This window comes from Myzus persicae, unplaced genomic scaffold (genome assembly GCF_001856785.1).
Source record: "Myzus persicae strain clone G006 unplaced genomic scaffold, MPER_G0061.0, whole genome shotgun sequence".
NCBI classification, from domain to species: Eukaryota; Metazoa; Arthropoda; class Insecta; order Hemiptera; family Aphididae; genus Myzus; species Myzus persicae.
In genome coordinates, this window is record NW_019101341.1 from 10,317 (window position 1) to 28,883 (window position 18,567).

General features: G+C 27.1%; 2 protein-coding genes across 2 annotated transcripts; both read left to right on the forward strand.

The window, feature by feature from the left end:
* Positions 1 to 1,644: 1,644 nt before the first annotated feature.
* On the forward strand, positions 1,645 to 3,340 carry LOC111028693 (cytolethal distending toxin subunit B homolog). Its single transcript, XM_022307424.1, has 3 exons — positions 1,645 to 2,004; positions 2,192 to 2,318; positions 2,387 to 3,340. The coding sequence occupies exons 1-3, from the start codon at positions 1,765 to 1,767 to the stop codon at positions 2,896 to 2,898; spliced, it is 879 nt and encodes a 292-aa protein (XP_022163116.1). The 5' UTR covers positions 1,645 to 1,764; the 3' UTR covers positions 2,899 to 3,340.
* A 990-nt stretch (positions 3,341 to 4,330) lies between these two features.
* LOC111028695 (rhythmically expressed gene 5 protein) lies at positions 4,331 to 14,488 on the forward strand. The gene is given in 6 exon segments (XM_022307427.1): positions 4,331 to 4,432; positions 12,046 to 12,112; positions 13,751 to 13,855; positions 13,974 to 14,054; positions 14,170 to 14,384; positions 14,386 to 14,488. Coding segments are annotated over 6 exon segments (612 nt in total). The 3' UTR covers positions 14,428 to 14,488.
* Positions 14,489 to 18,567: the final 4,079 nt, after the last annotated feature.

The following is an 18,567-nucleotide window of genomic DNA, read 5'->3' on the forward strand; positions in this document are numbered from 1 at the left end:
ATATTGTTATCAAGGACACATTAAGATTATGGCTTGAAACGCTAAATCATCAAAATATAAAGTATATTATAGTATATTAGAAAAACATAATATAAAATTAACATATAACGAAAATCGCTTTTTCTGTAATTCATAAATAATCAGTAAACGACATAAACAAACATTTAAGTCGAGTACAACGAACCCAACATTTATAGGAGAAGCAATGCACGTTGATATTTGTGGACTAATGGCAAGGGAATTGTTGGTGGGTCAAAATAGTTTTTATTATTTAAAGATGATTATTCACATGATAGATTAGTATAATTTATAAAACATAAAAGCGAAGTGAGATTTAATCGAAATATAAATACGTAAAATAAAACTGATAAGTACTGGTTTTATGGTCAAAGTATTACGAACTGATGATGGTTTAGAGATTGTAATCAGAAAAAATAACAATTATTTTACAGAAATATGGGATTAGTTATCAAACAACAGTTCATAGATACTAGAGCAAAGTGGGAAGATCGAAGATTGAATGTGATAGCCGGGTGATAGTAGAAGCAGTGAAGACTATGTGTCTACGTTACATACAAAAAATCAAAATAAGACCCTTTGGGAAAAAAAGTGTTAATACGGCTCAGACGGCTGTCTATACGAGGTTTTATCGATTCCGCCGGCTATCGATTCAACTGACTGTTTATAAAAACAATAACCGATAAATCATATTATTCATATAATACAGTATTTATTTATTTATTTGAATAAAAACAATTCAAACATTGTCATCTATAACGGAAAATATAGCACAATTATAACACTTGAATTATGGCAAAAAAATCAATTAAATACAGTGTAAAATTTGTTAAAATGGTAAAATAATAAAATTTAAATACTTATGCTGGACTGCACGAAAAATGTATTAATTTAAAAGTCCAATAAAATCTAATGGACCAACCATGGGCCACTAAATCATTTATAATGGAGTGGTTCTATTGATAGCTCACTATTGATTCATTAAATGTTTAGTTTTTACAGGTAAAAAAGTCATTTCAGCGCCATTTATATACTTTATGATATTAAAAGACTAGAGCAAGCAAGTGAAGGTAGCCACTAATCACTGTATTTGTTACATTGTCAATACTTTACGAGAGGTCCATATATGACCTCTTGTTGAGTTAGTCGATCGGAGCTGGTAGGCGTAGCGAGCGACTTACTCTGTACTTGTCATACTTTATTGTTCGGTGCTTTTCTTAACTCGTTAAAATACCTAAGTGTAAGATTTAAAAAAAAGATCAAAATTCGTTAAAGCTTCGGTGAGCGGCGGTATAACCGTTGTGATGCGCATGCTTAAAATCAGAAAATCTAAAACTTTGGAAGGATAAAACTTCCAGAACATAGATTTCTGCACACTTTTTTGCAAATTCGTTCTGAACTCGTTCAAATACATATGTCAACAATATTTTATTTCCTTCATAACATATAATATCTTACCATTTTTACGAGAGTGGTGTTTATTTTATTAACATTAATTTAAAATTCTGCTGATTTCGTAGGTACGGCCATGGTCATATTGGCCTTACACGTAAACACATCTATGATAACAGGATCATTAGGTCACTTGTATATAAGGCCGACTTTTAGCGTACTGTAGGTACTATAGGTTAGGTTAGGTACATTATAATATTGCTTATTATTTATCAACATATATATATATAACGTGAATTAAAAAAAATTTAACATTTAAAACTATAAGTTAGAAGCTGAAATAATATCTACAGAATGGCGACAATAGTCTTGCTATTATTAATTTCTCAGCTTATAAATTATAATTTAATTTCGTGTTTAGTTACTGATCACCAAATAGTAACTTGGAATTCAAATGGCTACAAACTCCCAAAAGTTTTTGCTTTCTTGGATAAGAATCCACGTATACATTCAGTTTTTGTGCAAGAAAGTGGAAATGTTGAATCTGAATCAAATAATGCAGGAACTCCAGTACCGAAAACTAATTTACCAAAAGTATAAGGATTTTTAATTTTGATACAATTATTGTATAATATATTTAAATATTTGATATTTTTTAATTTTTTAAAATATTTTAATTTATAGTTTAATGTCTCAAATATAATTTTTTTATATTTAATTAAATATAATAATCATATTTTTATAATTATTTTATATTAAAAAAAATGATTTTTTTAAATAGTTTGTTATTGCTGACGTAGAAGGTGATATCGAATGTACGAATTATGCTGACTTTATTAAAGTCAAAACTGTAACGACATTTCAAAACGGGCCGTTTTATATATATTATTCACCTGCATCCCCCAATGGTAAGTAACATCAAATAATTTCAATAATACCTACAATTTTCATATTATTTTGTACTTCTATTATCTAGTTACTCCCAAAATTAGCATAACTATTGTAAGCAGACATTTAGCTAGAGAGATAATACTTTTTCCAAGTCAACACAATCATAAGAGTGTATGTCACGATCGTGCTTATACTAACCGCCCTATTATTGGATTGGTTTTACAAAATAATCAAAATAATCAAAAAAATTATGATATTATTTTAAATATTCACGCGGAACCAACTAGAAAACGTAACGAAGTGATAACACAATTGAAAATTATCAGAACTTATATGAATACCATTAGAAAACCTACTTCATGGTTGTTAGCCGGTGATTTTAATCAATTACCTGAAGACATTATAAGTGAATTAAAATCTCAAGAACAAATAGTCACACCAAATGATAATACTCATGCTACTCATATTCTCGATTTTTTAATATATGGTTCCCCTGATGTTCAAATTTTTTCGAAGATGAAAAATTCTCAATATAAAGGAGAAATAGTGGAAAAGGATTTGATTTCAGATCATAAAGCCGTGCATTTTTTTAAGTAGTTAGGTAATTTTTTATTAATGTTTATTATTTTGGTGTTAGCGCATTGTATTCATCAAATATTTGTGAATTTTATTATTAAATTTATTTTTATTTAACATAATAATTTATTAAGTAGGTACCTATATTTTACTATGGTCTGAATGACTGAATTTTGATGATTGATGATTGTCTATAATATAATATGATAGCCATTACACCATATTCAAAATAATAAGTACCTATTGTATATTTAAATAATTAAATTATATTTCATAGGTAACATGTATTTTTTAAGTTATTTATTTAAGAATTTTAAATGTATTTTCACTCACAAAAAAAACAAATATGAATTGTACAATTGAGAAAACTCGGGGTCATAGAATAATCATTTTTGATAAAATAAATCGTTTATAATATTTTACTGTATACCGACTATTATAATTTGATAATTAATGTATTGTCTAATATGTACATTATAAATCATTATTTATCATTGCAAATATAGACAATATATGTATAAATATATTCAAATATTTAATGATGTTATCCTTAGACTTTATAATGTAATACATACAAATTATATTCTATGCTTATCTATACTTATAAAATATGATTCTCAATATATTATAACCCACGAAAAATGTATCTATATTGTCTTTATCTACGTAATATATATCTATTTATTATGTATTTTTTTATGTAGTAAGGATGTTGAACTCAATAAAATTGTATTTACGACATTGTATTTATAACTTAAGCATAATACTGCATATTATTATATATTGCAGTGAACCAGTTCAGCTGTATCCGCGAGTATGATGAAATATTAGATACATATATAATGATATGATATGTTGTCTATGTTTTATTGTGAATCCCATGTCACTATTATACTATTATTGTTATTTTTTATTATTATTATTATTATTATTATTATTATTATTAAATTATAACTTTTCACAAGATAGTTATTGTTAAGCATATGCTAATATAATTTATATATATTTATAACTAGGTATTCGTATGTACAATATTAAATACCTACGCATTCTGTATGCGTTATTAAATATGTTTATACATATATATATATATATATATATATAGTATACCTTCTGTATGGTATGTAGGTATACCGCGGATCTTGGTAAATGTCAAGGACTTCGGTGCAGCGTGCGGAGTGGTGTTTGTGTATATACCTGTATAGTTTACATGCGCGTGCGTGTGTGAAAAACCGTTCTGATTTTTCCGGAACTTGGCGCGCTTATTGCAGGCGCCGCCAACAGACGCGCATGCGCAACCGTTTCGGCGCGACGGCCTGGCGTGCCGGCCCCAGCAGCGGTTCCGTTGCGTATAATCACGATCAGTGTGTTTCAAGACGCGCACAACGACGAATTGCCACGACCGTCCGTCTGCTGCAGTACATACGATTTATTTATCTGAACAGTGAACACGATGAGAACGTACGCTCTCCTATGGCCCTTGGCCGCATTCCTAGTGACCCGGACCTCCGGGTCGGCCATTCCGATGTGGGAATTCCTCAGTCGAGGAGAAAAGGTAACTTTTGGAAATTAAATCGTTTTATTGATATTCGTTCGTGAAGTATACATTTATATTTGATTATAATATATTTATGTATACAATATTATATATTATGTTATAGGTTATAATATATTCAAGATAATATATTACATTTACGTTGTGTGTTTGACTTTATTTCAATAATACCTATAAACAGTTAAATATAATTTACATATTAAACATACTATTAGGAATAAAGTAGAAATGATTTATTGGATTTGAAAATTATAAACTCATCTGGACCTCCAACCGATTTATTTTAACCGAAAATATGTATATATGTATAAATACGTGTGTCCTGCAGTGTCTAAAATGTCTTATAAAGTTATAAATATGTATATTCTATCAGCTGTCTATACTTATTTTTTATCGGGTGAAGTGTAGGTATCCTGTATATGTTAACATGACGATATTCGTTAAATAATATATTATTGTTCGTTTTAGTGAAATTAGAAATAAAATATAATATGTGGAACGTACCCACACTATAGATTATAGGAAAAATATGTATGTGTTTAAATAAAGATATTTTTTATTATTATTTCGGATAACTATACAACTAGTAGCTATATAAGTACCTATAATATTAAATAAAAAAAACTTTTAAGACTGAAAACACCATGTACACCGACTTGCACCATTTGACATCATTATTCTGTTAACTGTACATTCAGATTATTCGCGGTATCGATCATTGTGCCAATTTATTCACAAAACAGTTATTATAAATAATCGAATATAACATAGTTATACTAAATCGTTATTGAAACGATGAAAATTGTACCATGATCATAAACAATTGAATTGACTATTCGGATAAAAGTGTGCTGTTAAATATTGATCACTTATTCAACTTATAGTCTATTTATATTAGTCATGCAAGTGCACAAACGCAATGAGGCGTAAAAAAGTAGGTAGTTGCATTATGTGAATTTTTCCCCTTACACCATTTAATCGAGTTAGCGTATATTATCAAATCAAATTGTAAATTGGTTCTTCTGTTAATAAAATTCGATCCCCCATCAAGTTTAAAAATCTTGAATGCACCACTGCTGACACTGGGACGACTGGAATGATTGGATGATCCGATCCAGAGAATTAGATTATAGTTCATGAACCTACTTAATTTGGATTTACTCTTTAAAAAACATGCCAATCTTCTTTTCAAATAATACTCAACCAATACTTGGGAAAAAAATTGGTTCAGCGATTATAAGATAACCACTACAATAAATATTAATATCTATTCAAATATTGCATGTAAAATAATATAATATCTAATGGTTTTTAATCTATTGATAACTGATTTTTTTATCCTTTCCCTGCTTTTTACAATTGAATAATATTTATATGAAAACATTTCATAAAAACATGTTATATTCTACTAATAGTTTAGTATTCTATTGTAATGTAGGTAACAGTTATCAAAATGTTAACAACAATAATAATGAAATAAAAAATAAAAATCACACTAGGTATAGTAGTGTAGGTACCTATACACATAATATTATTACTTGTTGCTTATCACTGAGTTACGCACATAATTCAAGTATTTAATATGTTATGCTATTATGGTAGGAAGTTTATATGTTTTTAAATTATATATTTTATGCAATATATTATATACTTTTGTAAAAACTATAATGAATTATGATGTACTTAATTTTTTTGTCCATAATTGGGTCAATGACCCTACCAATATTCTTTTTTGTCGCTTCGCTTGTCCGCTCAAATTTTGTATCAACACCCTAATATTATATTAATAATATAATATACAATAAAATTCTAGATTTCCATGTAAATAACAAAAAATAGGTAGGCATTGACGAAAATATTAAATTATAAATGCATTTTAAAGTGTTCTGCGGACTGCATTGTTTTAATTTTACGCATAGATAACTAATATGTGATTTTCAGTACTGCGCTGTCTAGCGTGTCTATACTTGTTAGAGTTTGTCTACAAATCAGTTAAAATATAAGTCTTATTCTGCGTTATTTAAGTGAGAGTTTCTGTAAAACACTAGATCTAAATAAAAAATAAACATAATAAACCTAAAATGTTTAATTAATATTTTTCTGCATTTATAAAAAGACTGAATTAAATTTTTTTTAACAATGGTATCCATATAATGCTGAAATGTTTTTAAATTGGTTTTATTTTCTACCCAGTTTTGTGCGTACCTGTTGACAACCGAAGGGGCCTAAATAAAATATTTCAATGTCGTTTTCACACGATAACTGGTTCCATATAAACCTACGTGGGCACAATAGCATCCGTCCTCATTTTGAACAATGTTCGTACTTATAAAATATCGTGGTTAGTTATTAGTTATTACTTATAAGTTAATTACTCATTATTTATTAACTATTAATTATTACTTGAACTTTAGGCAGCCGTTAAATCTAAATAAAACAAACATGATTGATTTTATAAAAAAAATGTATAAATTCATAAATCGTTATTGTAATTTGTATTATTAATTATTTTGTTATTGATGATTGATGAGTGATGACACAAGTACCTACACGTCTAGTCACTAGTGATTAATAACATAAAGTAAACCATCAGCAAAATTTACGATTTGCCGGAAGGGCAACTCTCTGTACATAATATTATGTACCTACATAGCTTAATACATTATGGGGGTACTGGAAATCATGGTCAACAGGAAATATATTTTATTTTATTACAAATATTAAATAAGACATATTAAGTTATTGTGTTCTAAAGAATAATAAAATTTTAGTGTAGCACGTAGGTGCAATAAAAACTCATCGTATTTTAAATTATACTTGGCACATGCAAAATATATTAATATATATTATAATATTTTGATAATCCCGTCTCTTTAATCTTTATTATGAATTTTTCTCTCAAAATCTTTATGTAAAATATATTTTGTAGGTAAGTTAGACGTTATCATTATTCAATTAAAATATGATTTTTACAATATAAATATGTGTTTATATATGATTTTTTTAACGATTACTAGAGTGTATGTTTAATTTTAGGTGAATTATTTTTACATTTTACTCAAATGAAATTTAAATATAAAATTACCTATGCAATTTGTGAAGCGATTCCATCTTTTATGTATGCATTTAATTTAAAATTAAAGAAAAAATGTTTTTTGTTAGAATAATTTTTTTATTACAGATACAAATTATAATTTTTATTAAATTGAATAATGTAACTATTTCAGTTAAATAAGATGTAAATATTATTCGTTTGATTTTTATCAGAAACAATATGCCAATACATTTACTCATTCAATTTCTATTTTATAAATATATCATTTTTATATTCCTTCTTACTATCTACTAAAAAGTAAAAAGTATTATGTTATTTTAAATATATGTATTGGTCATAAGCATGCTCGACCCATTTTATTCTTTGACAACGCATTTATGAAAATTCTGATTTCTGACGTATAAAGTTATATAGCTCAGAAACGAATAGTTTGAATTTTAGATTCTTTACATCAATTTTTAAAAATAAAAATTCTTACTCAATAATATGCAGTAAAAATAGTGGTTCTCGCTTAAGAAAACAAATTTAGATTGTTAATTATAGAACACTTATTTGAATGGCATAAAAATAAAAAGAAATATATTTTTTTTTAGTTTTGTCAGAATTTGAAAAAAAAATGCTTATCTTAATGAAAAATTAGGACAAGTAGGGTTATCTGTATATAAACACAATTTTAAAGTATAAATATATTATGTCACAGTAATGTTCATTGTCCAATCATTGTATTATATATATAAAGATTAAAGTTATATGTATCTAGTATCTATATTTACAAAATTATATTTTATTATTTTTTTATTTATATCAATCAAGAATATACAAACGTTTAATAAATTACTTGCATTTTACTTAAAAATACACATACAAAGTAATTTAAAAACTAAAAAGGCGGTAAAAAAATTAATATTTTATTTTTAAAACGTTTTTTGTTATACCTTAATTTTACTTAACAAAATACTAAATTAAATTATTGTATTTTATAAATAAATTATTTAAAAATTGAGCGTAACACTAAGTTTTTCGGGATTTTGAGATTACAAGCAGTAAAAACCAGATATACCAACTGTATGTGTTGTTGACATTATACTATATATAAGATATAAGAGGTGTAAGTGGTAATACTGGTATAGTAGTATCACAAAATATTAGAATATTGAAACATTTTAACTTTCTCTATGCACCTTATATAGGTTATCTTAATCATTATCCTCGAAGAATTTCATATATCACTCTTTAAGTCACATTTTGTTGATTATTATATACATAAATACAATAAAAGTTATTGGTTTGTGGCGACTGGCGAACCGGAGATGTGATCCAGGAGTCTGTACATTTAAAATTCGTAAGAGAGATAAAAAAAAATCTGGTTGACAATATACCCGGATCTACGGGCATATTAAATGAAAATATAGTATCGTTACACGATTTCCGTTCCATATTACTTTAGGATAGTGTCATTTACGGTAACAATGATGGTTCGAACAATGGTTACAATTGTTTATATTAATAAAAATGTACTAAAGGCATTGGATATGACCGAATCCTAGACAATAAATATATTGAGAATAGTGTCACCAGTACTCACCTCTTAACCAAGTTATTTAATTAATGTATACTGTGTACTTTATGGCATATTTTTTGTTGGATGATTTTTCCATAGCTGATAGTTGATACTTTATATATTATACATAGTTATTCGTTCCTCACATATATGAATTTAATTTACGTAATCACGTATAATAACACCTACGATGATATTATTATATTATGGTATGTATATTTTATTAAAAAAATTATCTAGTTAAGCGTGCGACGCACTTTATAATATTATACATTTTAATATAAACAAATAACATAACCACTTCCAGACAACAGCGGTCAACGGATATCTACGATACAGTATATGTGCATCGTATAATATATTATATTATATTTTGTTTTTGTTTACGTTTCCGACGGGTCACTCGAGCTTAATATTCTTTAAATTGTTTTTTGTACATTTACTGTTTACTTTTCATACGATATTACGATATCTGATTGTCACCACCATATTTTAAAAGCACCAAATGGCTACTGTCGAGTACTCGGAGTGCCAATATTTTACAGTAGGTACCTACCCTTAAAAACTTCTCATTTTCATTATTATTTTAATATTAATATTTACTACAGTACTATAATATATTTAGATGAATACATTCAATAATAAAATAAAAATGTTAAGTTGTGATATTTGTTAGTCCATTAGACTTTTAGAGTATAGGAATAATCTATATAAGTACTAATTTGGTAGTGACTTGTAATAAGCTATCATTATTCAAAAAATAATTATTATTAGTATACAATATAACGCGAAAATAAATAACAATACAATAATATAAATACCAAAACAACGATTCAAAAAAAAAAATTTTACTGTAAATAAAATAAAAATATTTACTTATATAATTGACAAATTCTCGTTTATTATTTATACCTCTCACCTATAGATATTTATCCGCCTACTATTTATATTTTATACAACAATATTATTGTATATACTGCAGTAAATCTAATAATCTATACGCTATAAGTCGCTATAAGTATGTACAGTAAATACTAAGTAGGTAACTATTTCAGTTTTACAAAATCTTAAATGTATATTGTTGTTTTCAGAAGGTTTGCGTAGTTGAATTACAAACAGTAAGGAATGTAAATTTTAAAATAATATCTTTGCTAAACAGTAATTAACTATTTTCTACTTAAAGTTATTCAGTATCTTTTACTTTTTAGATATTTAATTCACCACCATAATTTCTATAATACATTATACATAGGCAAACTAAAAGGAAAGTTAAATATTATCATTCTTCATTGCTAAAAAATGTGAGTTTTGTATTCGACTCTAATTCAACATAAGTACCCAGTATGTCATTTAATATATATAAATATAAATTATAAAGTTAAGTACACTTAACTAGTTGCATATAGTTTAAATAAGTAATTATATTATTTTTAAAAAAACTACAGCATTATAGGTAGGTAACTATATAGTCATTAAATTACCCCATAATTTATTATTGACGTTCAAGGAGACTTTCCCTAATGTGATTCTTATTCTTCTTATTATTTTTTTTTTATGAATTATAGTCATTAAAAATTTGAGAGTAATTGTATAGTACATTTTAATACATATATGTAAGTACTATACATTTACCGTGTCCATTGTACAATAATGCTGTGCATTTCGTAAAGTGTAGCATACACGAACCCGTTATTTTTAAAATCCATAAGACACGAATTTATAAATAGGTACCTAGGTTCCTCCAAGAAACGTGACGAAAAACTGCAAGTGTACCAGCCTTACTTGTAATTTTGAATAGAATCTGACTGTCTTCATAAAAAAACCATTTAAGATTTTTTCAAATGAATTACAATTGTTATGTACCCATGCATGTCGTACTTATATTTGTGCTGTTCTTAATTGTTTTTTGATATTTTATATATATCTTTTGATATTTGTGGTATACAGTTTGATTTGCCTAGCAATCTAACATGCTCACCCCCATTCCCCCTTTAATGAGAATTTATTCAAAATTCTGATTTTTGTTTTGAAGTATGCATGTGTTATGCATATTCTCACCATAGGATGGTATAGCATTTTTAAATATTTGAAAATATACGTAAAATGGTCCATACTTAAAAATGATTAAGAACCCGAATTTGAATAAATTTATTGTTAAAGGAAAAATAGGGGTATAGCCCATATAATATATTACAATAACATTATATATATAGCAATGTAGATATTCATTTATTTAATACATTTAAATGATACCTGCATATAGAAAAATCACATAAAAAATGAATAGTTCTACATAATTTTCTCACAAATTACAATGTTTTATTATGTCAGTGAAGGTTGAATAATTTTATTCGAATATTTGTTAAAATTACCATACTTGTAACAATTATATCGTTGGAAGATTTGTAAATATATTTTATTGTTTACGCCTTTTGGCTTCAGACTTCCGTAAAGTATTATTTTATTACGTTTCACGCAATCTTATGAAGCAAACATTATTGAAACATCTAAAATATTTATGATAAGTATTAATTTACCAGCTTAATTCATACTGCCTATAATTGGAGGTGTAATTTAATTTTTAATTGAGAGTAAGTATATAATATACCAAAATATGAAATTACAAACACATGAAGGATATACCTCCATAGTTCCGTTCACAGTTCGCATGTATTAAATATAATACGTACGACCTAGGTATACTGTATGACGTACCTACATAATAAAGTATTGGAACAAGATTTTATGATTTTTAAAAATATAATTCATCATGTATTTTATAATAATAGTTATTAATATAGATTAATTTTCAGATAAATGTATAACTTTTGACTAAAGTCAAATGATTGAGTTTTTTTTTAAATTCATAATTGATCTATACACAATGTAAAAACCATTATAAGTGTAAAAATATATGTCTATGTAAACATTTTCCAAGAAGCGTTTATAATATGTGTACCTATGTTAACAAGTTTGTTCTCTTTTTTGTTTTTTTAGATGAGCCACTTATTCAACATGTTCGTGAAACAAGTAGCCGACTTTTGTGACTCATCTTCTATGCCAGGTAAATTTTTTCTTTTGTATTTACTGTACTTTATAATTACAATAGACATGAGCTACTATTTATTAAGTAGTTTAAATTGTATGTAATATGTTTATATTGTATATGAGTACTATAAATGTTACATTTGTAACCAAATAACCTATACTAAGTAGTACAGCCATTATAGGTACCTTCTACTTTTATACAGTCTTATGAATCATGTTGGGCGGTCTTTGCGGTTGCTTAAGCAATATTAATATGGCTGAGAGAGTGGAAATATTATAATAGGTATAAACCAGATACATATACTCGTAAAACGGCGCGTTTTATTTGTTGGTTTTGGTCTACATATAGTGCATAAAAATTATAAATTTTAATTTATCAATCTGTATTTTATTTATAGATATTGATTTCAAGTCTCGACTGTTGTCAAATAATTTGTGTTTATGCTATTTGTACATAATACATATACTTATATTATATTTATATACAATGTAATATTTTGTACCTATGTACATACAATACAAATTACAATGTATATATAAATATACATAAATGTCAAATCATAAAAACTAAATAAAAATGTTACCTAACCTACATTTTATGCTATATAGATAAGAATGTAAGATAACTTGCATTTTTTTAAAAACAATTCAACCTTTGGTCTATATAAAATATCTAGGTACATACCAACATGGTTACAAATATATTGGTTTTCAAGGTAATTCCTGGTAGTATTCTTACGAAATATTATTATATAAATAAACATCGTGACTTATAATTTATAAATCGTTTATTTTTCTGTGATCGTTCGTTAAAGTCTCCTGGGTTCATCGTCGTCAAATTAATTTGCATGTCACTATGAAGGTTATTGGCTCTTGCAGGTCATGGCTACCGCACATAAAATATATAGAAAAATTAAATTCCTTTTATACATACTCATCTACTACATATTATTTAAGTAGGTACAATTTTTCCAATCATCATTCTAATTGATTTGTAGTAATATTTATGTTTTTACATTTCCTGTTCATCATATATAATAATAGCTTAATATGTCAATCCATCATAATAGGTATCTTATAACAACAATAATTTTATAGTAATATAAATTATACAAATTTATAAAATAATTATACTGCAGCTGTCAAGAATTAAATATAATATGTTTATAGTTTCTGTTTGCACCAAAATTGTATATTATTTTATGGACCGCTGAATCATGTTTAAGGGGCCATCATAGCTTATTACTGTATTGATTGTTAAATATTTAGTGTCTTAGTAATTGTTCACGCAACGCAGAATTAGGTATTATCAATCAATAGCCAACCAACTTTGCATACCTATACTCAATATTGTTATGTCTTATTGTCTTGCCATATACATATAGGTACCTACAACATTATTATATCATCTCACGTATTGAAATGTTGATTTTTTCACCATGTTTTTTATGTGCCTAGGTAATCTTAGATATCTTGTAGGTATAAATGTAATACCATAACCTACTAAATATACTACCATGTAATTACATTTCTTGTTAGTAGGAGCAACATAAATATAGACAATTATAACAAAGTACACATATTACTAACTATATATTAATTGTAATCTCGTATAAATAACTAATATTTTTATTATGTTGTTTTTTGTTTTTAGACTGTAATAAAGTATTATTGGTTTATGGTTTAACCAACTTGGCGAAGATGGGAGATGATAGCTTAGACAAAATGGACCCCTATCAAAGAGGATCGAGAATAATGAGTATGTATAGTATACCCATATTTAACTATTTTAGTAACATTATGTAAATAATGTCAAATAAAATAAACACATTAAAATAGAAAGTTATTTTTATTGTTTATTCTCGTTATTATTTTAGTATGGGAATCTATGATGAAAGGAGGTTTCTATACTTCTCAAACAACCAACAAATCGGAAGAAGAGCTCAATGACCCATTAGGTAAATATCATAAGATGATACACTCATGCAGACTCGTATGACCTAAGCATACATGCTATGTATTTACCTTCGGTACATAAAATCTGACTTATTTGTTTATGTCAACTTTGTATAGAAACAAGTGGTGGAAACGATTTGGGTTCCGCGTCGAATAACGTCGAAGAAATAGCTACTCCACCAGGTGGTTATATCATCGGACCAATGGTTGTGAGAGTAATGCCTGATGGTCGGCCAGTACCCGGTGACTCTCAGAGGCCTCTGCCCAAAGACGAAGACGCAGAAGAATTCATAGCCATGCGATCCAAACCTATGCCTTCTATGGTCGACATGCTTGGTCAACGGAAACAACAAACACAAAATAGGAATGCTGTGAGACCATTTAGGTATACGCTTAAACCAATAAACTGATACTTCCAATAATGCGTCCTCAGCTGCAACTTGGTACAGTTTCAGATATGATATTTATTTATTTTTTTATTTATTTGCGACGAATTGCAATTGTAACTTTTCTATCAAGTACAATATTTGTAATGTATATTGTTACGAAAAAATACTTCTTCTTGTAAAATTCTATTTCGTCTTTTATAATTATTATTATTTTATTTTTTAATTAGGTTTAAACACGTTTCAGGGTCCTAAATAATTGTGTATACAATTTTTTTATTTTTAAATTTTTATTTTTAGAGTGATACTATTATTTATTAATTTAAAATCATTTTAATTTATTTGTAAATAGTACTGTTAGGTACCATTGTTGTGATATTTATGTTGAAAATTAAGTAAACATTTTGATAAAAATGCTTTTGTATATTATTATATTATTTACCTACCTCTAATATAATATGTGTGAATTGTGTTATATTATGTTCACAAACATTTCAACATATAAAGAGTATACATTTTATAAGATATAATAACTTATAAATAATATAAGTGCTTATATTGTTCAGTTTATACGTGAACGAATATACCTATTAATTGGCTATAAATAACAATAGTGGATGAAATTTAAAACGCTACTTACATACCTACTATCATAAAATAATTAGTTATAACTGCTAACTAGCTGTAATATCCGATTACGGCGGGTTGAAATTAATCTATCTACTTATTCGTTTTCGGCTTTTCCATAAAATAATACAAAAGGTACCCTTCACAATCGATTTATCATTTACGAGGCCTTTCCCAGACAAACAGACATACATGTCATACAGACGCAGAAAAATGTATCTGTATGTGTTTCGGGTAATATAACATATTTAACCGTGCACCGTGTACGTTTAAAAATCACAGCGAAAATTAAATTTAAATACTTTTAACACTTTGTAGATCAACAATAAATGCTGAATTTTTTTTCCACCACTATAATTTATTATTTATTGGATGAATTTTAAAATCATGAAATTTTAAATTGGAAGTTTTTTAACATATTTATAAGGACCGTGACTAATAAGTCCCATCGGTCATCTAGAGAGTATACTTAAAAGTCCCTATGGTCCATTACGACTGTAAAATATAGATATCTATAGTTTATGATTTAAATTATCAAAAACATAAACTTAAAAGTTATAGTTATACCTAGTATTAAAAACTAAATGGTCAATTTTTTTAAATTGTAGAGTTTAGTTAGAACATGGAGTGGTTCCGATGTCAAAAATGTATATAATTTATAATATAATATTCTTTAAATTATTGTCAAATGTAAATCAGTCATAACTCATAGTCATAAATAAAGCATAATATAACATAATAGTAATAATACAAAAAAATAACTACTATTATAAACAAATATTAACACATTATTTTAAATGATATTCATTAGAACAAGGTTTCTTTTCGTTTAGACATAAAAACCCATTGCAGGTTAGAACATCTACACTTAGTACATGGTTTAAATTCTACATTTTTTTCACTGCACACTTCACATCTACCCTTTGGTTACTAAATTCTTATCAGTGTGCCTAAGTTCCCTAACCTCACTTCTAAAGGTGAAGAAAATAACTGTTTGCCTCTTCTCAGTTGTAAACATAGTCTACCTTTTGAAGTTCCTGGAGATGTGTCTGTTTGTTTTATTAGGCCACATTTACACTGTGTAACTAATCCCTGAACTACTGCTCTTCGAAATTGTAGAACACTTAATTTAGTATCATTAAGTTTGTTATTAATTACAAATGAATTTACAAATATTTTATCGATAACACCCCAAAACAATCTATGCAACCATTTTATTGATTTCTATAAACATTATAAAAAGCTCTTAATTGATCTGCTTTGTCTACTCCGCCCATGTATACTTATTATAATCGTTAACTATAGGAACTATAGGAAATTTGATGTTTTTTTATGTTCCATCATGTTAAGTTTGCAATACACCATTTTCATCAGCACCATGGAAATTAGATGCCAAGTGTGCAATTCTGTTATCCATCCACTTATATACAGTAATACCTACACGGGCTACACGGGATATTATATGCTTCTATCTAATGTTTTATAATCAGCAAGAGGAGGAATACCTTTTCTATTAGATATAGAGATGAAAAAAATTATCAAAAAACATCTTTATTCCAATAAGGTTATTTTTAACCTCACCCAAACCAAAATCAACAAAGTCATACAGTCATGCTTGTTGACCAATAATCTTTCCAGGATGGTGAACTATTATATCCCATTACAAAATTAAAATCAATAAAAGCTTTCAATTCTTCAATTCTTAGGTTCAAAGTTTAAGATTTTTAGGTTTTGTCGAATTGAACGATCTAAATGCTCAAGCAATGTGTGATGACATAATAATTTAAATAATGTTGGTTTGGATATTTCAAATTGTGTAAGTCAATCATATGATGGTGCGTCAGTAATGTCCGGAGCTTTTTCTAGTGTTCAAACAAAAATAAGGGGATTAAATCTGTGTCCGTATTGTTATGCTCGTAGGTTAAACCTAGTTCTAGTTGATGTAACGAAAAATATTCAAGAAGTAGATGAAATACTTAGTTTATTAGAACTAGAAGCTATTTATGCATTCCAATCGGTATCTACAATTCGCCATCATGCTTTTCTACAAGAAATTAAGTATAAAGTACCTACCACAACATTGTGAAACAAGGTGGGTTTCAAAACACAAGGGTATTACATTTTTAAAAATTATTTAAAAAATCATTTTATTGATAATTTAAAAGTTCTTAATGCATTTAGAGAAAGTACTAAAAAACAAGAAGCTGCAGAGGCAAAGGGTTTGGCCGTACAGTTTGCTAAGTTTGAAGTTATCATAATAATTGTGTGCTTAAACGAAATATTAAATATCATTAATTGCTTATCAACTAACCTGCAAATCAACTACTCTTGATGTAAAACGTTGTACATTATTAATTAATGCAACAAAGCAACAAATATTAGAGTACGTCATGATGAGAAGTTTTTTGAACTATATGAGCAATCATTGATTATTGCTCAAAATTCTAAAATACCTACGCCATCAAGACATTAAGTGATTAATTTGTCATCATCAAATAGAACACGACAAAATTCAAGAACTTTAGCCGATTATTGTGTAACTATTACCACTGGTAAAAGAATGGCTTAATCATCTGATGACATGAAGACAGATCAAAAAAGAATATTTTTTAATATTTTGGACGTAATATATTTCGAAATAAACCGGCGTTTTAATACAAATGATAATATGTATACAACTTTAGAAGCTTTAGACCAAAATTCATCAACATTTTTAGACGGTGAAATAATTTGTTGTTATGCTGAAACATTTACATTTTATCGATCAAATGAACTTATTACCAAATTAAAATACCAATGTCAACTAGGAAAAGCCTTATTTTTATCTGTACTTATCTGATATTTTTGAATAATATCAAGAAGTAAAAAAATGCAAAGTTGGATTTGTAGAATTAACAAAAATGATTGAAAATGTTTTGGTAGTTCCAGTTTCTAGTGCCTCAATAGAAAAGACTTTCTCGACGATGAAAAGAGTAAAAACATACCTAGCGTCAACGGTGACAAGTAGCAGGGGAACGGAAAAAAAGTCTCGGGGAAAAAAAGTCCCGGAAAAAAAGTCTCCGGAAAAAAAGTCTCAAAGAAAAAAAGTCTCGGTGGAAAAAAAGACTCAGGGAGTAAAAGTTATATTTTTATAAAAAAAAATATGTCATTAAATCATAGTCGTATTTAAAAAATAACACATAATATTACATAAATATAATAATATAAATAATATAAATTATTATCGTTGTAGCTTAATATTTTGACCTATAGCTTTCAAAAATCTTTGAGTTCAATTTTATTGAATTTTATTAGATTGAACTCGTTGTCATTGCGATACCGATTCTCAAGACCCAGTTCTTGTATTTTTCGGTGGGTGCTTTGTGTGAGATGATAAAAACAACCACGGATATGTTCACCTAAGATATTTTTTGCAGCTTTAATCACAGCAATTTCAAAATCCATATTTATTATTTATATTATTATATTTATGTGATATTATGTGTTATTTTTTAAATACGAC

Bases quoted from the DNA above. Each gene is read 5' to 3' on its own strand.
- LOC111028693 (XM_022307424.1), top strand. From the start codon at position 1,765: ATGGCGACAATAGTCTTGCTATTATTAATTTCTCAGCTTATAAATTAT. The intron at 2,005-2,191 runs GTATAAGGATTT...TTTTTTAAATAG, and splicing joins CGAAAACTAATTTACCAAAA to TTTGTTATTGCTGACGTAGA. The intron at 2,319-2,386 runs GTAAGTAACATC...TCTATTATCTAG, and splicing joins TTCACCTGCATCCCCCAATG to TTACTCCCAAAATTAGCATA.